The sequence below is a fragment of the Lynx canadensis genome, chromosome D1 (genome assembly GCF_007474595.2).
Source record: "Lynx canadensis isolate LIC74 chromosome D1, mLynCan4.pri.v2, whole genome shotgun sequence".
Lineage (NCBI taxonomy): Eukaryota > Metazoa > Chordata > Mammalia > Carnivora > Felidae > Lynx > Lynx canadensis.
Genome location: NC_044312.2, coordinates 60,533,835 through 60,557,088, shown reverse-complemented (window position 1 = coordinate 60,557,088; position 23,254 = coordinate 60,533,835). Strand labels below are relative to the sequence as shown.

Genomic DNA, 23,254 nt, shown 5'->3' with positions numbered 1-23,254 from the left:
ATCCTCTCAGTTGCTGTGGTTAGGTCCCCTAGGTAAGGAGATGTCACAGTATATGAGTCTGAAATAGTTTGGCTCTAATCACAGCAATGAGAGGATTATCAAGGTGGTACTTAAATATACTTTTCAATGGTCTCAGTCCCCCAAAATTGTAATTATAGAAGCTAATAGTGCCTCCCATGAAATGCTCAGTAGTAAAAACTGAATCATTGAACTCTCCCCTGCCCCAAGACCCAGAGTGCCCCACAGGGGTCATGTACCATTGGATCCTTCTGCTCTTCTAAAAGACATCAACCCTTTTATGCTGGAAGTGCTTTAGGAGGCTCTGACGTATCTTCTTAGACTTGATACAGTAAACTATGGGGTTCATGATAGGCGGGACCAAGAAATGCAGGTTGGCCATGAGCACTGCCAGAGCAGGATAGCTGTGCTTCTCTACCCTGTGTAACACAGACAGCCCCAGTTTGGGCAAATAAAAGATGAGAACAACGCAGAGGTGTGAGACACATGTGTTGAGTGCCTTGAGCTGTTCCCCGGGTGATGCAATGCCCAGTACTGTTTGTAGGATCAGGGCGTATGAGAGCACAATGAGGGAGGAATCAAGGCCCAGTGAGAAGAGGATGGAGACCAGGCCAACCAAGCTGTTGATCTGGGTATCTGAGCAGGCCAATCCCACAAGGTCACAGTGCAGGCAGTAGCAGTGAGAAAGTACACTGATCTGGGGGAAAAGCAGGCGCCGCAGGAGGATGGGTCCTGGGAGGTTGAGCAGGACAGCCCTCACCAGGATGGCAGCCCCCACCTTGGCCATGGCTGAGTGGGTAAGAATTGTGGCATAGTGCAGAGGTTCCCGGATGGCAACAAAACGATCAAAGGCCATGGCCAGCAGCACACCAGATTCCACATAGGTGAAGGCATGGATGAAGAACATCTGCGCTGCACAGAGATCAAAGGGCAGCTCACGAGCACCCAGCCAGAAAAGCCACATCATGGTGGGAAAGGTAGAGGCACAGAGGCCTAGATCGGAGGCTGCCAACATGGACAGGAAGATGTACATGGGTTCACGTAAGGCTGGATCCGTGCAGATCAGGAGAAGAATGATACCGTTACCCAGGATGGAAAACACACAGATGAGGTTGATGGGGATAGAAACCCAATAATGAGAGGCTTCCAGGCCTGGAAAGCCAGTGAGGAGGAAGGTAGAATGACCAGAAGTGCTGGTGTTGCAGGAGAACATAGTGTTTCCAGGAAGGAGTTGTCCGCCCTACAAGTAAGAGGCATTCATTTATTTGACCATCACTTATAAAGTCCCTACTAAGTGTGGGATGGAAAGGAAGAGCTGCCCCATAACCCTTTCTTAGGCCACGAAAAAAACCTCATTCCTCTTAGAAGCCCTATTCCCCTCCATTTCCTGGCTAATTTGGTCTTCTCTTTGGATACAGTGACAATGAATACATTTTAAGAGTTGATTGATCTCTGCTTACTGCTTTAGCCACTGCATATCTTCTCTTGGACCTAGACAACCTCCTTTTTTCACTTAAGCTATACCCAAAGGTCAATCTCCAGAGTGAAGATTAAATAATGAAGAAAGAATTTTCTGTCAATGTTTAGGATGGTATTCAGAATAAGGAGTATAGACTCCATTTTTATTCTTAGAGGCAGGCTTTCCACAGCCTGACATAACTGTTAACAAATACACCAGAAAGGACACATTCAAATAAAGGATGTGTTTTCAAAACCTTCCTCTGAGGAGGCTGGTTGGTTTTTCCTCTGGTGTTGTTGTTAAGAAACCAACATTTTCTGTATTTCTTTCCTGGAAATTCCTTTGAGGCCCCAAAGAGGTTCTTTTGAATCTGTTCAATAGTGACAAATTTCTGTCCTGTGAAGATGGGTTGGCTTAGAGGAGGTATGCAAGAGTTCTTCAAGCTAAGTCTAGTAAACAAGACGGGAACTCAGATGATTCACTTTTGTTAAAACACCATCTTCCCCAGACCTATCTCCACCTCACGCTGGCTGCTTGAAGCTTGCACATTTTCTTCCGACTCTGCTTTTGAGATAGTCCTGTGGACATAGCTCTTAAATATCTCTTTCAGCTCTCTTACCATAAACACGATTATGACAGCACCAAGTACTTTGAAGTTCTCCTTGGTGTGGGCAGAAGGGTGAAGCTGACCAGTCTGAGGGTTACCACCTGAAGAAGATTAATAGTGCTCAACAAGGAGCCCAGAGTGCAGTGTGTGAAGTCCTCTGATCCCATAACTTCATGTTGCACCTTCAGGCTTTCTAGTTTCCCCAGGTTCTCTCCTCAGGACTGCATCTCCATGTACCTGCTAAGTATTTTCACACTGGTTTGCCTTATAAATTGAATGTCTCATAGAAGCCCTAACTGTAATTCCCCTACTTTGTCCCCAAAGTTTACCCTCTAATACCTGTCAGGCCTTCCTCCCATTCCTGTTATCTGTGAAATCTCCAAGGAAAACAAAAAACCTAGCATCTCTTTTCATTCCATAACTTATTCCCCAAATCCATTGTATTTGAATACACCCCCCTCCTCTCAGAGCACAATAAAACTAAAACTTGCCATCATTTCCCTAGATATTATAACAGCCTCCTAACTGTCCTACTTTCTTCATGTGGTCTCTCTGTATTGATTCATTGTCCAAATTTCCATTAAACTAGCAGAATAGTTAAAAGGCAAGTATGGACATTTAAATGAGTATATGTAACACAGACCAATGGAATAGAATAGAAACCCCAGAACTAGACCCACAAACGTATGGCCAACTCATCTTTGACAAAGCAGGAAAGAACATCCAATGGAAAAAAGACAGCCTCTTTAACAAATGGTGCTGGGAGAACTGGACAGCAACATGCAGAAGGTTGAAACTAGACCACTTTCTCACACCATTTACAAAAATAAACTCAAAATGGATAAAGGACCTAAATGTGAGACAGGAAACCATCAGAACCTTAGAGGAGAAAGCAGGAAAAGACCTCTCTGACCTCAGCCGTAGCAATCTCTTACTCGACACATCCCCAAAGGCAAGGGAATTAAAAGCAAAAGTGAATTACTGGGACCTTATGAAGATAAAAAGCTTCTGCACAGCAAAGGAAACAACCAACAAAACTAAAAGGCAACCAACGGAATGGGAAAAGATATTTGCAAATGACATATCGGACAAAGGGCTAGTATCTAAAATCTATAAAGAGCTCACCAAACTCCACACCCGAAAAACAAATAACCCAGTGAAGAAATGGGCAGAAAACATGAAGAGACACTTCTCTAAAGAAGACATCCAGATGGCCAACAGGCACATGAAAAGATGTTCAGCGTCGCTCCTTATCAGGGAAATACAAATCAAAACCACACTCAGGTATCACCTCACGCCAGTCAGAGTGGCCAAAATGAACAAATCAGGAGACTATAGATGCTGGAGAGGATGTGGAGAAACGGGAACCCTCTTGCACTGTTGGTGGGAATGCAAATTGGTGCAGCCGCTCTGGAAAGCAGTGTGGAGGTTCCTCAGAAAATTAAAAATAGACCTACCCTATGACCCAGCAATAGCACTGCTAGGAATTTATCCAAGGGATACAGGAGTACTGATGCATAGGGGCACTTGTACCCCAATGTTCATAGCAGCACTCTCAACAATAGCCAAATTATGGAAAGAGCCTAAATGTCCATCAACTGATGAATGGATAAAGAAATTGTGGTATATATACACAATGGAATACTACGTGGCAATGAGAAAAAATGAAATATGGCCTTTTGTAGCAACGTGGATGGAACTGGAGAGTGTAATGCTAAGTGAAATAAGCCATACAGAGAAAGACAGATACCATATGGTTTCACTCTTATGTGGATCCTGAGAAACTTAACAGGAACCCATGGGGGAGGGGAAGGAAAAAAAAAAAGAGGTTAGAGTGGGAGAGAGCTAAAGCATAAGAGACTGTTAAAAACTGAGAACAAACTGAGGGTTGATGGGGGGTGGGAGGGAGGGGAGGGTGGGTGATGGGTATTGAGGAGGGCACCTTTTGGGATGAGCACTGGGTGTTGTATGGAAACCAATTTGTCAATAAATTTCATATAAAAAAAAATAAATGAGTATATGTATAGGCAGGAAACACAGTGACCAGATTTGTTATAGAAGGGTGTCTCCTGTCATAACTTTAATGATCTCCTGGCTCCTGATTCTGCAGGACCAGGTCGAAGATCTTTATACTGGATGCAGAAGGGAAGAGACCTTGTCCATCATACATTTGTAGCCTACTCAGTCAACTCTCCCCTAAGCATCATAAACATTACTACTAACATATCTTTCTATTCAGCAAATTTACCATATTTGATAATTCTTAGAATATGTTTTTTTGTTGAAATATGCACAGAAAATATGCACAGAAAAACCTAAATATTGTAAGTGTAAAGATTGATGAATTTCCTCAAAGTGAACACATCTGTGTAACAAGCACCTAGATCAAGAAAACAGAACACTGTCAGCCCCCAAGAACGTTCAGAAACCCCTTCCAGTCACCCCATCCTGTCAGTGATTACCACCTTTCTGACTTCTAATACCACAGGTTTGCCTGTATAATAGAATCATTCTTTTCTATCTGTCTTCCTTCATTCAATTTTGCCTATTTGTTGAAGGAATGAACTGATGATTTGTCCTATAAGCACTAAACTGACTTTCTGTTCTCTGAAAATCACTGTGTTAGAAATGGCACATAGCAATGAAAACTCATATTAGGGATATCCTAAAGGGATGTGCTGTTTTGTTCCAATATAAGTGTGCACAGATCCACACATCAGTTTCTGATGACAAGAATAGTTGCTATCATTTATTGACCATCTGCCAGACACTAAGTAAGGATGTTATTGACAGTCATCACAATGAGTCTCAGGTTGACTAACTTCTTGTAAGCCAAATATCTGGTAAGTGAATGATCATGATCTCCACTCAGGACTGATTCTCAAGGCCACGTGCTAGTAGACAGCTTATGAAATTTTTCCCAAACTGTCAGACATAATGCATAAGACATGCATTATCTAATAGACCAGAGCCCAAATGGAAAGGCTCTTTCTCTGGAAACAACTTGGTCTACTCAGCAAAACAGCAGCTTAGGGCCCACCCAAAGCCATGTTTTCACTGACTCTCATTCCACACAGCATCCTATCATTTTGTACAAAGCTTCTGTCCACAGCAGAGTGAAATGACAACCACACGCCCACAATCACACGTGAAGAAAGTTCAGAGAACTGCCATCTCAGGTGCTTGGAAGCTTGGACATGACCTTTCTCTGATTCCTAGAGATCCCTAAATTGGTGTGATGGAGTTAAATACACTTTGCTGTTTCCCAATTTTTCCTGTTTGCCATGCTCCTTACTTCAGTGTCCTGAGTTCATTTTCTTACAAAATAATAGTAAAATTCAGAAACAATACATTTGTCTTTTATAAATGCTCTGTACACATATTCTTGCTTAATCCTCTAACCTTGTGGGATATTTTTCCATTTTCTCATGAAAAAAAATGGGAGCTCCAAGAAGCTAAATAGTTTTGCCAAGGTCATGAAGCTAGGTGGTAGATCCAGGATTTAAATCCAAGCTGGCCTAAAGACAAAGGCTATTTGCTTAATTGTTTTATATAAGATGTTTTGACACTTTATAGTTACTAGATCCTTTACCCTTGAGACAATTTAAAGGCTAGTTTTTTTTATCCCCTCCCTCCAACCCCATCTCCTTCCAAAGCAGATACAGAGGTTTGGGACTGGAGTGAGGTCACCCACTAGAAGTGGTCCTCAGGTCAAGCCAAATAGGCCTCTCTTCTCCAATCATGTCCAGTTTTTCCAGCCTGTCCACAGAGATTGTGGCTTATCCTCTGGATGCAGTGGCCAAGTCACTTTCCACAACCCACCTGTGCCCAAGACCCAAGAGTGCTGCAGTGTCTGATACAAGGGAGTTTGCTCCCTCCTCCCTGATTCCAGTGCTGCAAGGTGACAAGGAGTTCACCAAAAAAGGTGTTCTTGTCATTGAAAAAGGACAAAAATACCAACCTCACCAGAGGGTGAATATAGGAAAGACTATAAACTGTTTAGCACATGGTAGGCATTTATTAAAATGTAACAACAAACAGAGATACCCTAGGATTTTACATCCATTAACTCATGAAGTCTTCCTCCTTCCGAAGCCTGTGAGTGGCATCATCCCCCTACAGATGGGGAAATAAAGCCTGAAAGGTGAGGAAGCCTGTCCAGCACCACACAAAGAGTCAGCAGAAGAGAAGACCAGCTTCAAGCTCTGTCCATTTGACTACAAACCTCATGCTTCTGTCTGTTCCTTAGCATTCTCACCTCTAAAATCTTTGAAAACAATACTTATTCCTGGAGATCATTGTAAAGATTAAATAAGAATATATGCAAAGGACTTAGGACAGTGCTGGGAATGTAATAAGCACACTTAGTTTGCATATGTGAAAACTGAGCTACCAAGTAGTTGGAAAACTTGCTTAAGATCATGATGTAAGAAAGTGGATGAGCATGGGTTCAAATTTAAGCAGTCTGACTCCAGAATTCACATCCTTAAGCACGGTGTTATGCTGCTGCTTTGTGCTAGCTATAATGGTTATTAATGTTATTAGTAATTCAAATGTCAAAGAATATGAAATAGGATTACAGATGTATGGGATCTCCTCTTTTACCACCTCTGCCTCCTCTCTGATCACTTGTATGCATCAACCCATCAACTTCCTCATAGAAAAATCCTAAATTTATAAGGGACCCTTGTGCTTATTAACTTCCCTGAGTGTGAATTTAATTATAGGCTCATGGTTTAGGAAGAAGAACTTTCTTCTCATAGTAGTAATCTCCTGAGTGAACAAAGGAGAAACATGATAAAACTATATCTGGAAAGAAAAAACAGGAAGACAAAAAGAGGGAATCAATGCCAAGCAGACCCTTCTTGAGGATGGGGGGGTGGTAATTCTAAATTACACTTTCTGCCTCTCTACAATCTTCCTCATTTAGGCTCCGGAAGACCATGAATAGTGCAAAGACTTTATCTTTCTCTGATGGGGGAAGTCTGTCGCCAAATGGCCTATAGTCAAACTATGAGCCACTGTAAGAAACGACCCAGCTTAGAGAAGGCTGGAGACCCTTTTCCCCCGAAACAAGGTTTCTATAGCAATTAGACATCAGTCTCCAGCACTGAAGGGTATGGAAGCCTTTAAGCCTTCGGATTTGCCAGCTGAGTCCTAGGACTGAAGAAGCCCCAAGCCTGGGACCAAGAGGAAGTTTACAGAAAAAAAGGCTGTGGCATGATACTCTAGCCTAGCAGGGACCATCAGGAGCTGGGAACCCAAGGTTTCCCCAAGCCCATGATGTTGTCATGCTTTTGCTGAGATGAGCTCTATCGCTGCTCTGCTCAGAAATAAGTTTAGCATAAACCTGCTTGGGCTGCACACCTATAACTGGACAGTCACAAACCATCTGCAGGGTCTCCAGTTCCCCCAGAAACAACTCAGGCTCCTTCCACCTCCAGCTGCTTTCTAGCCATTTGAAGCTGCTATTATGATCTGTGAACGAATGAATGGGAGATGTATGGGGAGATTTCCTAGCCTCCATCTATCCTTCCTCCTCAGACCACATGTAAACAGATTCTCAGAGGCTATAGCTTGAATATAGGACTTAAATCCTGAAATCTATCAGTGAAATTGCAGTAAAATCTGAGTAAAGGAATAAAATTGGAGTTTCTCAAAAGGTTTTCACTTCCTTACAGATTTGGGATCCACATAGTTAAAAAAAAATCATGATTATTAAGTAAATCTTATCCTATTAGTCTTTTATTCTTAATCTCTTTAAATATTTTTAAACAGTAGATCACACCTTCACATTTAATTATATGTATAGCCTCATTTCTAAAGTTGGCAACCAAAATCCTTGATTAGGTTTAACTGATGAAGCCTGATTATTCACAAAGAGATGCCAAGGTCTGGAATGGAGTGGAAATATGTCTAGTATTGAATGATATTAAATTTAAAGTGATAAAATCATGTCAGTGTACAGGCCTGTTTGTAAATCACTGGCACCTGTGAATGTGTTATAATCCAGCTTTCTGTGATGTTCCCTCCGGAATTAACATACAAATCTGCTGAGGGGCTCTAAGATGTCTGCAAAAGTGATCTCTCCAACTTCCTGAAACGTCTTTAATAGCATGAATAATGTATGTTCTATTAAAATCCAGTGTCTCCTCACATTAGCATATCAGAGTTTGGGACAGGTTGGCATCTTACCTGTATTTTATCCTGGGTAGGCGGGACAGAGTAGAAGTGTACGCAGTAAATCCAGACTGCCTGGGTTTGATTTCTGGTTTTACTACCAATTAGCTACATGACCCTGAGCAAATTTCTTAACCTCTCTGTCCAAATCTTCTGACCCATAAAACCTAATGTGAGTACTTCCCTTGAGTTTTGGGGAAGGTTAAACGAGTTCATCAGGATAAGGGAAGAGAAGCAAAAATAATACAAAAACAGGGAGGAGGACAAAAACATAAGAGACTCTTAAACAGAGGGTTATTGGAGGGGTTATGGGGGGGGGGGTAATGGGCTAAATGGGTTAGAGGCATTAAGGAATCTACTCCTGAAATCATTGCTGCACTTAACACTAAGATGTAAATTTTAAAAATAAACAAAATAAAAATAAATATGAAAGAAGTCTTACACATAACCAAAATTACCACCATGCTAGGCATTAAATATTTTTCAAATTCCGTTAGAAAAATGAGTTCATCAGGAAATCATAACATTGAAAAGATTAACTATGATCCTCTGTTACATAACTGACTGCCTTCTTGACTTGAATTAACGTAGAATGAGATAGTGACCCCTCTGTACTGGCTCAAACTAGTCAGAATGTGCTGTCTCAAGAGAGGTTTTCTGACACAGCTGGACTCCAGATTGAGGCGGAGTACATTCCCTATGCGTGTCTTTGCCCCCTAATCATAAGCCCCACAATAGGATGAAGGACTCCTGTCAGATTCAGCCTGTCCTCGGAGAAGCCACTGCAGGAGAGACCCTGGAGATTTATCTCTACTTGATTTTGCCCAGGTCTGGCCAGTTAGTTGAAGACTGAGAAGGAATAGTGTTTCCTGTCACCATGAGGTAACCATGTTTCTCAGCTCAGATCAGCAAGGAATGGTCAAGCTCAAAAGAAGGTGTTGTTTGAGGTAATCAGAACTCCTTACAGAAGACCACCCAAGCCCATGATGTTATAAGAAAAAGGATTGACAAAGGCCTTGAAGTAACACTTACCTCTCAGGTTTTGTAAGGACCAAAAGGATGGTTGCCTGTCCTAAGCAGCAGCTGCTCTGTTAGGCCCAGAGGCAGAAATGCTGATGCAGGCTCCATGCTCCACCTCCGCGCCCCCCCCCCCCAGCTTTGACCCTCCAGTCCCAGCACTCACCATAGCTCCAGAGTGTGTGTCTCTTCTCATCCGTTTCTCTGTTTGTGAAAAACATTTTTTGCTGTGTCAATAAAGACCAACATTTTATAAACCTCCTGGTAGAAGTAAGGGAATAACAGGTCTTCTGGGATCCGAATGCAAATCCAAGAGATTTTCATAGTTGAACTTCCTGAAACCCCTGAGTGCTGGGCCAGGGTGCTCTGGGACTTGGAAGGAAGCACCAAACAGTAGTACATGCTGATGATTTTTCACAGGGGCGCACCAGAGGAATATTCAGTTGCCCCATACTGAGCACCTTCCCTTCCCAAAGAGCCAGCCCCATGAATAGCCTGGTGACAGGTGGGGATGAAGAGAGTAGAGATGAGGACACACACACTGTCCTGCTGGAACACCAGAGGCCATGAAGAATTTCCATTTCTAGAGAGAATAAGCCCAAGCTCTTTCCAAATTCTGCCAGAGAGAAACCAGGCAATGTAGCCAGAAATGTGCATGAGTGCTTTATACATATGTGTCAGAGAGGAGGAAAGAAGTTCTCTTTTTGCCTGTACCTAGGGAATGAAGGTGGTTGAAAATGAAGCTATAATGAGGAAGCAATCTCTCTCTCTCTCCTGGTAATAACCTTAGAGGTCACACATCAAGCATGATGGAGTAGAAAAGCTGGGATCTATTTCTGGATCTGTCTCTTATCAGCTGTGTGATAATGAGCAAATTAACTCCTTGAGCCTTTTAGGCTTCACTTGTAAACTGGGAATAATGGTTATTTCATGGGATTGTTAGAATTATGCTAGACTATGAAGGCACTCAGAAAAGGTCTTGGCACATCATATAATTTCCATACATACTCTCTTTCCTTTCCAATAGGAAATTGAGAACAGGCTTCAGTGATGTCTTAATGCCCCTACATTGCCCATCCAAAGGTCACTTTTCCCCCACCACTCATAGAGGGTTTCTTTTGGGGGGGGGGGGGAAGAGGTTAAATAAACTTATTGGGGGATACATTTGGATTTACAGAAGAGTTACAATACAGTTTCTATATTTCCCTCCCCTAGTTTCCTTAGTGTTAACAAATTACATGAACATGGTATATTTGTCAAAACTAAGAAATTAGTAGTAGTGTATCATTACTAACTAAAGTCCAGATTTTATTTAGATCTTGACAGTTTTTCCATTAGTATCTACTTCTTTGGTCCTGGATCCAGCATAGGGAACCACATTGTAATTAATCATCATGTCTCCTTAATCCAGCCTGGTCTGTGACAACTTCTCAGCTTTTCCTTGGTTTCCATGACCTTGAGAGTCTTGAAAAATATTGGTCAGTAATTTTGTTAAAAGCTCTGACGTTCTAACTCACTAACTTCAGCCATCCTTTCCTCCTTTCTCACCCCCCTGGAGAGGAGGACAATGTAGAGGTGCCAGGCTATCCTGCAGGGTGTTCTGACTCCTCTTTACTCCCCTCCAGGTCTCCATATGTCCTGCAGATTCAAGAATGGGACATTTCAGGGTTCTGTCTGCTTGAGGTCATTAGCAGTTCCTGAGGTTTTCCTGGAGGTTCTCCCAATTAGGAAACCAAACTCTGTCCTCCATGGGCTGCACCCCAATGTAAGACTTTCCCATTTCTATCACATCCCTTTTTTCATTCATTGAAATTTTAGACATTTTTCAGGTTCTTCTCATGCTCCAAGCTCTAAAAGGTAAAGAGATCATTTTTTAATGGATTCTTAACTGTGTTGAAATACTGACATCTCTGATGAAATCATTTCTTTAGCTTTCCTGGCATTGCATTCTGAGAGGCATTCTTTGCCTTAAAATAATAAATATGGCTAATGCCAGGTTGTCTCTCAAATCTGGCATTGGAGGGAAAATGATAAATGGAGGTAAATTGGTGAAACCTGAGACCAATTCCATTTGCTCATGAGAGATTGATCCCTGTTGTGTTGATTCCAAAATCTACATTATCCAACAGTCTTTGAAATGGTTCACAATATTGGAGTTCCTTTTATTCACTGTGTTTTACCTAGAGATTAATCAGGTACCAATCCTATTCTTTAGTAGACCATGCCTTTGAAAGAGTAAAGCATGTGCAAAACCTAAAACGGACTTGACAGACAAGAGAAAAATAAAGAAGTCTTTATATAAATAAGATGGTGTTTGAGTTGGCCTTAAGATCTGGAAATAAAAGGCTTACCAGGATTATATTAGTTAAGAATATTGTATATGGAATCAAACAGGGTTTAAACTCCTTATTACTACACTAAATACCCCGTCCCAATTACCTAGACTCTAAATGCATCAATTTTAATTAGTCATGGGTAAACAAGAAGACCCATTCTATGGATATTGATCGGTCTCTGCCCCAGGCACCTATTGCTATTCAGTGAGCTCCTGTACAAGTGTCCATATTAATAGTTGTAAACAAGGAAGCCTTAGGAGAAACCTATGCTCAGGCAGAACCTCTATCCCTACTGCTATGGATGCATACATTAAAGGACAACTCTGAGCCTTATTTTTCACTATTTCTAGGAGAGTCTAGACAGTCTTCTAGTGGCACATTAATTGTATTAAACTGATTTGTATTGCCCTTACAATATAGGTGGTAATATTCCACAGACAGATTCATTTTCTTTCCTACACTGCTTCTGCCAACACCACCATTTTAGATTTACACCATCAGGATATCCCAAGAGCATCACTGGCAACCAAGGAACTGATTTTGTAATCAAAGAATTCTGTTAATGGGCTTGCCCTATGGAATGCATCGGTCTTACAATATACACCATCAGGCAGAAAAAGTTGACCCAATAAAACTATGAGATGCCCTGCTGAAGGCTCAGGTATGACACCAATTTGGAAACCCCACCCTATGAGATAGGAAGGTTGTCCTATAAATTCTGGTACGTGATCAAAATCAACTAATATATGGTTGCATTTTTTCATATGCACTATATACACACACTTTAAAGAATCCATGGGGGGAGGTGTAAGTGACCCCTATCACCATCAAACAAGTAACTCATTTATAGAACATTTTCTTTCCATCTTCCAACATAGGACTCAGCCCTGTTTTAGAGGGTGTAGTAAAAAAAAGGGGGGGGGGTTGAAGGGGAGAGAAGACCTACCAGAGTAAGCAAACTTGGTTCTAATAAACTGGAATTTGCAACTATCCCCTGGCTCTATGGGGCTTCTTCAGCCACTGATTAAAGAGGCACAGGATGGAGTTTCTATACTGGCTGGAGTGACTTATTTCTAATACCAAGGAGAATTTAAGTTGTTGGTACATAATGGGGCAAGGAGGACCTTGCCTAAAACCCAAAATATACATTGGAAAGATTCCCACTTAGGATTGCCTGATAACAATAACCAGTGCATTAAAGACAGGAACATTAAGGATACTGATCCTTCAGGAATGATTTGGATTACCCACCAGGGAAAGAACACTGAAGTACTAAATGTACTGGCAGTGAGTAAGGGGAATTTGGAATGAGTGGCAATTTTGATCTTCTAGACAATACCAAGTTGGGGACTGTTGCAGCATGTATACGTTATATTGATCTGTGTGTATATTATTGAACATGTACAAAGCAACCCTGTGGTGTGTATATTAATATCTTTATTTAATAAATAAATTGTAGCTCAGAGGGATGGCACATGGCTGGTAAATAGCAGGGTTAGCACTGAATCCATGTCAGCACTATCATGAGATCTATGCTCTTTTCTACCCCACCCCACAGCATATAGGTGCCTATAGGAATGAGTGAGGGTAGTGATGTGAAGTACTCATTTTCTGAGTGTCTGCTAATTCACATATAGGTTTCTTTTTCTTCTCCTCCTCCTTCTTCTTCTCCTTCTTCTTTTACTGTTTCCACTTTTCTTTCTGGAACTATGTTCCTGGAATCAAATCATTACAGTGATACAATTTGAATATTAGATGTCACTTGATAACCTTCCACTAAGCAAATTCTCATAAAAACAGAACTGTAATTTACAAAGAGGCATGAAGTGTTTTTAGGTTTCCTAATCTATACAAAACATTAAACAGAGTTCAACTGATGTTTTTAAACTTAAGTTATACAGGGACCAAAAAAAAAAATCTGAGTTGGAAGGAATTGAGAATCCTAGCCTCCTCACCCTTCCTTTTTTCTCCTTCCTCCTCCACAGCTTGTGACCACATCCCTACCAGCTGCCCCTACAGCCTCTGCTTGAGCTGACAGGGCAGCCTGTCTTCTCTGGGCTGTCACTAAAATGAGATTCTTCCATGCACATTTTAATTCTCATACATCTACTTTGTCACTTCACTCCATTCAGCCTCAGTGTCCTCTCCTGTAACATGAGTTTAATAACTCCTGAATCACTAAATTGTTATGTGGCTTAAATAATATAACCTGAACATAGCAACAGTATTCACAATGGTCAAAAGCTAGAAGTCACCCAAGTGTCCACTGACAGATGAATGGGGAAACAAAATGCACATACAGACACTGGAATATTATTCAGCCTGTAAAAGGAAAGAAAGCCTGTCATGTTATTCACAGCATGAATAAACCCTGAGGACATGGTGTTAAGTAAAATAAGCCAGTCACAAAAGGACAAATACTGTATGACTCTACTTCTATTGGGGCACCTAAAGAAGTCAAATTCATAGAGATGGAAAATTGAATGGTGGCTTTCAGGAGCTCAGAGGAGGAGATAATGGGCAGTTATTGTTTAATAGGTAACAGAGTTTCCAATATGACGAGATGAAAAAAGTTCTATGGACGATGCTGATCTGATGGTCACACAATGAGGTGAATGTATTTAATACCACCACTGAACTATATACTTAAATGATTACGATGGTAAATTTCGTTATGTAACTTTACTATAATTTTACTACAATTTAAGTAATTGCAATTTTTTTGCAATCTAAGAAATAACTTTTTACTACAATTTTTACTATAATTAAGAAATACAATTTACTACAATTTAGGAAATAACCTGTGAAAATCCCTAGTTCAGTGACAGGTACACAGTTGGTGCTCAATAAATGTCAATTCCTTTCTTACCACTCACTGGTGTGATACCTGCCTTTGGGTCATGCAGTATAAATCCTTCACCCCTTGATGTTAAAAGAATATCAACGCTCTCCTGAAAAGGACTGGTTTCTGGAAGTAGGAAGCACAGGATGGCACTTTAGGAAGAGCTCTAGGCACTCTTGTCGCCATCCAGACCTCCTTAGGAGCAGCTCCCACACGTAGGCACAGCATAGGGCTGAGGAGCGATGGTGACCAGCGTCAAAGAAGGCAGCACGAATCCTCCATCTAGTAGATGCTGAGGACCATTAGATACTGAGGACCTGGGAGGGAGCGCTCAGCAAGGCTGAAAGGCTGAAGAGCTTTCGCTTAGTGTCAGCCCGGGGCGTCTGAGCCTCCTCCACCCACTGCCCCTTAGCTCCGCCCTGCGCATCACCCTCTCCTCCCAAGCTCCTCCCACTCCCTGCCCCTCGGCCCGCCTCCCTTTCAGACTTGCCTCTGAAGGAAAATCGAAAGTGAAATAGGGAACTTGCAGCCAGCGGCGGACTCCCCTGAAAAGGTGAGTGACTTGCCCAAACCCAAGCGCCCCAGCCCTGGCTGGGGGACATCTCCCCCTTGCCCCGGATCTGAGGGTCCCCTTCCATCCAGGTCTCATCCCTAGAGCCTGGGGTCCCTGTTCTCCCTTCTCCGCAGAGGGACTGGTCTCGATCAGCCCAAGCCCAGCGGTTCCTCCCGGGCTGACAGCCTGCCTGGGAGGGGGCCTGGCTGTGTACGTGACTTCCAAGTTACAGGAAAGGGAGAAGGGGCGAGGGCTGCCTTACTGCTGCTGCCGCCTGGGCAGGGAGAACAGGGCAGCAACCTAGCCTGGAGCGTGGTCTAGGGCAGCCCAGCGTGGGTAGGTCCGCAGTCCTGGAGACCCTCCTCTCCACAGTTCCCTTCTGGGAGGGAGAGGGGCAGTGTGGTAGATAGGTCTGGGTCTGTGCCCCAGAGGCAATGAGGACAGTTACCAGGTTCCGGAAGCTGAGAGGAGAGCCCGGGAAGCGCTCTACCACGTGGGTGAGTGGGTGTGAACACGTACATACACATACAAGCACATACATGTATACGTACTACACGTATATGTACACACTTGTAAACATATTCTTATGTATGCAGTCCTGTAACCTGTGCATAACGCCTGCCATTATCGCGCAGACTAACGAAGACGTACGCAAAGCACGCAGCACCTCCTGTAGCGCATGGAGAGCGCGTGGTAAAAGGCCGCACCTGTTACCACGAGCTGCTTGGCAGTGCACTGGCACCCGACATGGGAGAAGACGCACAGGAAAAGCCCAGGGGCCGAGGGTTTAAGTAGCGGTGGACCTGATGAAGATGGAGTTGCACACAGCTCTATCTCTGAAGTTCCCCAAAACAATCTTGCTCTCTTTTGGAGACCGAGTTTCCCCGCTGTCTGGCTGGATCAGTGGATGAGACTAGGGAGGAGAAGCTCTTGTTGCTCAAGTTAACGTTCTCATCTTATTTTCACACCCTCCACCTCACTCTTCCTCAGGGTCTCCTTGGGATTGCTTTTTTTTTTTTTTTTCCCTCACACAACCCTTCTCATCTTCTCTTTTCCTTTTCTCCCCTCCTACTAGGCTTCCGCAGGCTCTCCACAGGGCTGCCTCATAGGAACGTTACCGCAATGGCCTCAGCAGCGCGCCTGGCGATGATGTGGGAGGAGGTCACTTGCCCTATCTGCCTGGATCCTGTCGTGGAGCCTGTGAGCATTGAATGTGGCCACAGCTTCTGCCACGACTGCATCTCTCAGGTGGGAAAAGATGGGGGCGGCGTCTGCCCTGTGTGTCAGCACATCTTCTTGCTCCGGAACGTCAGGCCCAACTGGCCGCTGGCCAACATGGTGGACAACCTTAAACAAATTGACCAGAGTGCCAAGGAGGGCATGCAGTGGGAGCGGTGCGAGGTGCACGGAGAGAAACTGCACCTGTTCTGCGAGGAAGACGGGAAGATCCTTTGCTGGGTGTGTTCCCAGTCCCAGAACCACCGTAACCACCACATGGTCCCTATTGAGGAGGCTGCTCAGGAGTACAAGGTGAGGCCTCAGCACAGAGGCAAAAGCATGTAGAAGGAGAGGCATCCCTGGTGGGTGCTTTGTTCCCCAGAGCCGGGGAGGTGGAGTCACCTGTGGAGTTGAGGTGTTGGGGAAAGGAAGGGTGCCTCCCACCTTCCGTGTCTAACTTAAGCCAAGAACTGCAAACTTGGTACAACTTTCTCATTTCCCAGGAGTGGGGAATACACTGAGGAAATGCTACAAGAATCACATTTCCTTGTCTCCTGATTAATTAGGAATGAGCATGCCCCCTACCAACAGTGTGGCTCTATGTTGTAAGAAACATTAGGCTTTTTCCAAAGTCTTCCCATCCACAGAATTTCCACCCCAGTCAGACTGTAGTCTCCCCTCTTTCTCAGCACTCAGTCTTTTCAAAGAACCAGCCTGGTTTTCTCCTTCCTTATACCACCCCACCCCACCCCACTTCTTGGTCTGATTGGGCACTAACCTATCGTTCTCTACAGGAGAAGCTCCAGGTGGCATTAGGGAACCTGAGAAAAGGACAACGGTTGGCGGAGGAGTTGGAAGTGGATATTGCAATGAAGAGAGCAGCCTGGAAGGCAAGAATCATGTCCTAAAAGGAATCTCAGATCAGAAGCCAGGGCAGAGTCCAGCGTCCCAGACTCAAGGTGTAACCATAGCTATGCCCATCTGAGGAGTGATAGTCAGTATATCTCACTCTCCAAGAACCAGCTATCCTCTAGGCCTCCTGACAGAGAGGAATAAAAAGGACAGAGCTCCCAATCAGATAGAAGAATCAAGAGTCTTAGGAAAAAGTGCTGAGAGGAACAAGCCATACCCTAAAGCTCCTGCTCCCTGAACCCAGTCTTAGGAAATGACAGAATCACTGCCTCAGCGTCTGGGACAGAGGTCTCCCAGGAGAGATGCCCGATGGCCAGGCCTGTCAGTAAATGACAAGGGCTGTGAAGAACAGACTTAAGGGAATGACCAAGATCAAATGTAGAAAAACCAATCTGACCAGGTGGTTGCTTAACCACATCCAGATCACTGTTCCAAAGTAGAATGGAGACCTAAAGCTTGTTCTATACCCATAACTTGGAGGTAGGGTAGTCAGGGATTAGAAGAGTGGAAGGGAAGATTTGGGATCAGAGAAGGATGAGTCAGGCTGTGGTGGCAAAAGGAGTCATCCTGTGTCATCAGGTGACCTTCCAGTCACCAGCAGGAGAGGACAAGCAGAGATTATCCCAAAGACTCCCTTTCCTCAGGACTTCAGAGCAGTGTTGTGAGCCTGTCTTTGTGAGGTTGTTGGGGGTAGGGATGGATGTGACTGTCTCAGGAACTCCCTGAGAAATGAAGACACGGGGGCACATTTGGGTACTGAGTGGGTTTTGAAAGTCTGCTACCATACATATGCGACTGTAGGACAGCTACAGTGTGACCCCCCCCCCAAATAATCCCATTCCCCTCTGAGCCCAGAAGCCTCACTCACTTATCTCCCCAGAAAAATTCTGTGTGTGTGTGTGTGTGTGTGTGTGTTTGCTCTTAGACCCAGAGTCTGAGTGATGAATCTACAGGGAATAGAAATCGATATGAGTACCTTCATTCCTGGAGCTTAGGAGATTTTGATAAAAACCTCTCTCTTTCCATTTACACCAAAGAGTCAGGTTGAGACACACAAACTGCGGATTCACACAGAGTTTGTGCAGCAGCAGAACTTCCTGGCTGCAGAGGAACAGAGACAGCTACAGAAGCTAGAGATGGAGGAGAAGGAGCAGCTGAGAATCCTGGGCGAGAGGGAGGCCACACTGGCCCAGAAGAGCCAGGCCCTGCAGGAGCTGGTCGTGGAGCTGGAGAAGAGGAGCAGGGGCTCAGCCCTGGAGCTGCTGCAGGTGAGCCATCCCCCTCCCTGAGGTTCAAGGAACAACTGAAAAAAGGCTAAACCCGGTCCCTGGAATATTCCCAAACTGGAATTCAGACCCATGCTTGGTTTGCGTTCAAGTCATGGGAAAGGTGCAGAGTTAGGAGGAAATATTCCATACAGCAATTCAAAGAACCAGCCATCCCAGGTGAGTGCCTGCTCTGACACCTTCCAGGTTCATGACCTTGAGAAAGTTCCATAACTTTTCTGAGTATCAGGTTTCTCCTATGTTAAATGTGTACTATAAGGTTACATATCTCAAGGGATTTTTGTGAGGATTAATTGAGAGAAACCACAAAAGCTTTTACGTGAGCATTTGACCATGAGCAGGTTTTCATAAATGCAACTAAAGACAGTGCCCTGGAAATTAAGAGACAGTGGCCCATCCCCAGCCCTGCCACCAATTCACTCCATAATTCTAGGTTAGTCCTTTCCTTTTCCTAGACCTAATGTCTCCATCTGTGGTACAAGTGGAGGGAGTGGACTGAATAACAAGGATCCCCCAGTGTTAGTCATAAATGTACCCTCTTCCCACTTTCTGCTGCTTCTGTGAACTACCCAAACCTGTTGGCATATGTTTGTTCTTTACATCTCACTCTTTCACCTGAAGAAATTTAGCTTAACAGGAAATTTGTCCTAAGTGATAGGAGCCAAGAAATCCTGCGTTGATAAGTTACTGATTTTTTTCTAATTTTGTAACCACCGCCGATTCTTAAATGGCACATAGTATCTGCCTCTGTGTACTCAGGCTGTCACAGCAATACAGTGAGTTGGATGCCGTTATCCCCATTTCATAGATGAGAAAACAGAGGGGCAGAGATGTTGAGAAACTTAGACACTACAGCTAAATAACTTGACCAAGTTCACCCAAATATTAAGTGGCAGAGCTGAAATTAAAATGAGCACATCACTATTTTTTAGACACTCATTGATGTGTGTGCTACTTAAAATCCTCTCGCATCCCTTAATGTGTTTGCCTCGTTTGGGGAAACTATTGACTAGCGGGTCTCTAAAGTCCCCTCTGCTCTAACCTTATACAGTTTTTCTCTTCCCAAACTTGCCAGTGTCTCTGTCAGATGTGGTCATGAAGCCATTTTTTTTATTTGTTTAGTTTGGTTTGTGCAAAAAAGGCTTCCTGGATTGGCTTGACTTGGTAGGCCCTCTTATTGTCTAAATCTTGCTTCTGCCCAACACTGAGCCACACCTTCTAATGCACTTTTGACTGGGCCTAGGAGTGTGCCAATTCCTGGGTAAGGGTTCCCAAGCCCTGCAACAGCATATTCTCAAGTATTTGATTTCACATACATATGAGAAGGCAGCATTAACTCCAACATAGAACAGAGCCTTTCCTTCCCCCAAATGCAAGCCTGCAAATGAGATAGAGCAGTTTCTGTGCATCCTGACTTGGCCATTCTTTCCCTGTGACTGCCTCTGGGACTCAGCCAGGCTGGGCTACTTGTTCCTTTCCACTCTTCTTCCAGGAATCGGGGCTTTCTAATTTGTCCTCTGAATCAGAGTCCTTAAACTGGTCATCCTTCTCTTAGCTATAGGTCACACCCATGGTGGTTACCCTGGTTACCCCACAAGCATCCACACCCCTTCTGCTTCAAGCTGGTCAGAAATGTCTTTCAGGCATTGGCCCCAGAGGAATGGAGTAAAGCAGTGTCCTGTGGGTCTTGGGGGCTGGGGGGCATCACCTAACCCACAGAAATGAGGTCTAATGGTAAACCAGTGATTCCAGAATTTACTCTCTTTTCTCCTCAGGAGGTGAAAAGTGTCCTGGGAAGGTAAGGAGTTTTCTTTGTAAGAGGAAGGGGCAGGGGGGTGCCTGGGTGGCTCAGTGGGTTAAGTGTCCAGCTTTGGCTCAGGTCATGATCTTGTGGTTTGTGGGTTCGAGCCCCACATTGGGCTCTGTGCTGACAGCTCAGAGCCTGGAACCCACTTTGAAGTCTGTATCTCCCTCTCTCTCTGCCCCTCCCCCACTCACACTCTCTCTCACCCTTTCAAAAATAAACATTAAAAAAAAGGAGGAGGTGGTAGGAAGCACATATACCTGTGGAAAAGGTTTTTGAGTTAGAAAAACATGCACTCATTTTCCCCCCATTCTCATCCCTCTTCTCAAATACCCAAACCTCCGTAAAATATTTTCTGTTGTGAAGCTAATTAACAGACATCTTGGTGAGCTGCCAAAAGTAATTATACTATATCATCCTTACAAAGTGAAGCCCCAACCAACAGGGAAATTTCTATTAAGTTCTGAGTCTACAGCCAGTTATGAATCTCCTAGAAAGAGCCAGAGAGTGGGGCGCCTGGGTGGCGCAGTCGGTTGAGCGTCCGACTTCAGCCAGGTCACGATCTCGCGGTCCGTGAGTTCGAGCCCCGCATCAGGCTCTGGGCTGATGGCTCAGAGCCTGGAGCCTGTTTCCGATTCTGTGTCTCCCTCTCTCTCTGCCCCTCCCCCGTTCATGCTCTGTCTCTCTCTGTCCCAAAAATAAATAAACGTTGAAAAAAAAAAATTAAAAAAAAAAAAAAAAAAAAAGAAAGAGCCAGAGAGTAAGACCCATGATATGGGGAGAGCCTTGAGGTTCCTTACAGAAGTGATTCCATCTGTATTAGATGCCTTGTGATAAAATGAAACAGTGTAAAACAGTGAGTGCCTGCTGACCTCAGGCTTGGAGAGGAGATACAAACTATCCATAGCTGCAGGGGCCCATGTAACCAGTAAGGCCTAGAAAGGAACTAAATCCTACCTCCTTTTGCCTCCCACCCCCACCCCCAGGGATCCCAGCAAAGGAGGTTTTTGTAAATTTGCATTGAGTTAAATTTTCATCCACAAGGGAGGTTATAGTGTCAGGGTTCAGGAGGGTGAGGTGGGAGTTGGGGACAGGGTCTGTAACTCTGTTTGCCTCAGGAGTGAGTGTTGGAACCTGAAGAATCTGGACATCACCCCTCCAGACCTGAGGAGTGTGTGCCTCGTGCCAGGACTGAAAAGGATGCTGAGGACTTACGGAGGTGAGGCGACCACCAAGAGACTGGGACTGGGGAACAGAAGTGGGTGATGAGGAAGCAGAGTCCCAGAGTCAGGGAGAGAGAGCAGGTCAGGGTAGGTGAGGCAGGGACAGGTAGAGAAGGTGGTTCCCTCAAAGGTCAGGCCTGGCTGGGGGTCATTTCCTTCCACAGTGAGGCTCACAGATACCTCCTTATCCTCATCCCCAACCAGAGACACCAGGTTCCTGATTCCCCACACTCTCCCAGCCTGACTCTGGTCCCCTCTCTGCAGTACACATCACTCTGGATCCACACACAGCCAATCCGTGGCTCATCCTGTCAGAGGATCGGAGACAAGTGAGGCTTGGAGGCAGCCGGCAGGAAGTGCCTGAAAATGAGGGCAGATTTGACACTTATCCCATGGTCCTGGGTGCCCAGTTCTTTGACTCTGGAAAGGTTTACTGGGAGGTAGATGTGACAGGAAAGGAGGCCTGGGACCTGGGTGTTTGTAGAGACTCTGTGCGGAGGAAAGGGCATTTTTTGCTCAGCCCCCAAAATGGCTTCTGGACAATTTGGCTGTGGAACAAACAAAAATATGAGGCTGGCACCAGCCCCCAGACTCCCCTCCACCTTCGGGTGCCTCCGTGCCAAGTTGGGATCTTCCTTGACTATGAGGCCAGCACTGTCTCCTTCTACAACATCACTGACCACGGCTCCCTCATCTACACTTTCTCCGAATGTGCCTTCGCTGGACCTCTGCGGCCCTTCTTCAGTACTGGTTTTAATGATGAAGGAAGTAACTCAGCCCCTCTTGTCCTCCGTCCATTGGGGGTGGGTTGGTAGGGATCCTCTGACCACTGGTAGCTCCCCCTCTGTGGGTGCCCTTCTCAGCCACTGACCCTGCCTCATCTCCGCATGAACTCTGAACCACTTTGTCTCTGCAGACCTGTCAGGACACCAGCAAGCAGACTTTGGCAGGGACTTCACTGAAAATTTATGTCAGATGACCTTCACCATCAGCGTTCCTCCCTAGATTGCTTTATAATTCCCTCTATGAAACAAACTAATTGGCCCAAATCTTCTGGATCAAACAAAACATGTTTCTGCCTTCTTTATGTGACTCAAGTCTCATTTTCTCCTCTCCATCACTAGGCCTTTAGTCAGATCTCGGTTATTTACCTTTGCAGAGTTTGCAAAGGGGCTTCCTTTGTACGTGGGGCCTCAATCTAACCCATTCGATCCTTGTTCTCATACATCTAGGATTATTGTTCCAATGTACACACATATAAGTGGCTCCACACACCTGTAGAAAAACAGCCATACTTTGAAAATAAAGGCTGAATGATCCAGACCTTAGACTTCCACATTATGTATCCAGCCTGCTGTACTCCCCATCCCTGCCATGCTCTCCCAACCACATCTTGTTGATATTGGAGTTGGTTAAGGGGCGCATCAATCTAAATCGAAGGAGTAATGGTTTTTTGATAGGTCAGCTTGGCTAGGCTATAAGCCATCAGGTTTTCAATCACTAATCTAGATATTGCTGTGAAGGTATTTTGTAGGTGTTATTAAAAGTCCATAATCATTTGACTTTAATGGAGATTGTCCTGGATAAATTGGGTGGGTCTAATCCAATCAAGTGAAAGACCTTAAAAGCAGAACTGAAGCTTCACTGAAGATAATCCATCTATGAGTAGCAGCTTCAGCTCATGCCAGAGTTCCAGCCTGCCCCTCCTAATGGCCTGCCCTGCAGATTTAGGTCCTGCCTTGCCAGCCCCCACAATTGTATAAATGCAATAAGTCTCTGCATGTCTCCTACTAGTTCTG

General features: G+C 44.4%; 2 protein-coding genes across 4 annotated transcripts; one reads left to right on the top strand and one right to left on the bottom strand.

Moving 5' to 3' along the window:
• Positions 1–277: 277 nt before the first annotated feature.
• Positions 278–1,231, bottom strand: LOC115526248 (olfactory receptor 51H1-like). Its single transcript, XM_030333708.1, has one exon. The coding sequence runs from the start codon at positions 1,229–1,231 to the stop codon at positions 278–280; it is 954 nt and encodes a 317-aa protein (XP_030189568.1).
• A 13,701-nt stretch (positions 1,232–14,932) lies between these two features.
• Positions 14,933–23,017, top strand: TRIM21 (tripartite motif containing 21). Of its 3 annotated transcripts, none has more exons than XM_030332541.1 (7): positions 14,933–15,012; positions 16,088–16,542; positions 17,025–17,120; positions 18,180–18,410; positions 20,204–20,226; positions 21,351–21,451; positions 21,720–23,017. In XM_030332541.1, exons 2-7 carry the CDS (start codon positions 16,135–16,137, stop codon positions 22,268–22,270), a joined length of 1,410 nt encoding a protein of 469 aa, XP_030188401.1. In that variant the 5' UTR covers positions 14,933–15,012; positions 16,088–16,134; the 3' UTR covers positions 22,271–23,017. The 3 variants fall into 3 exon arrangements, with proteins under 3 accessions (XP_030188401.1, XP_030188402.1, XP_030188400.1); XM_030332542.1 differs by lacking the exon at positions 14,933–15,012 and adding an exon at positions 15,063–15,509; XM_030332540.1 differs by lacking the exon at positions 14,933–15,012 and adding an exon at positions 15,576–15,953.
• Positions 23,018–23,254: the final 237 nt, after the last annotated feature.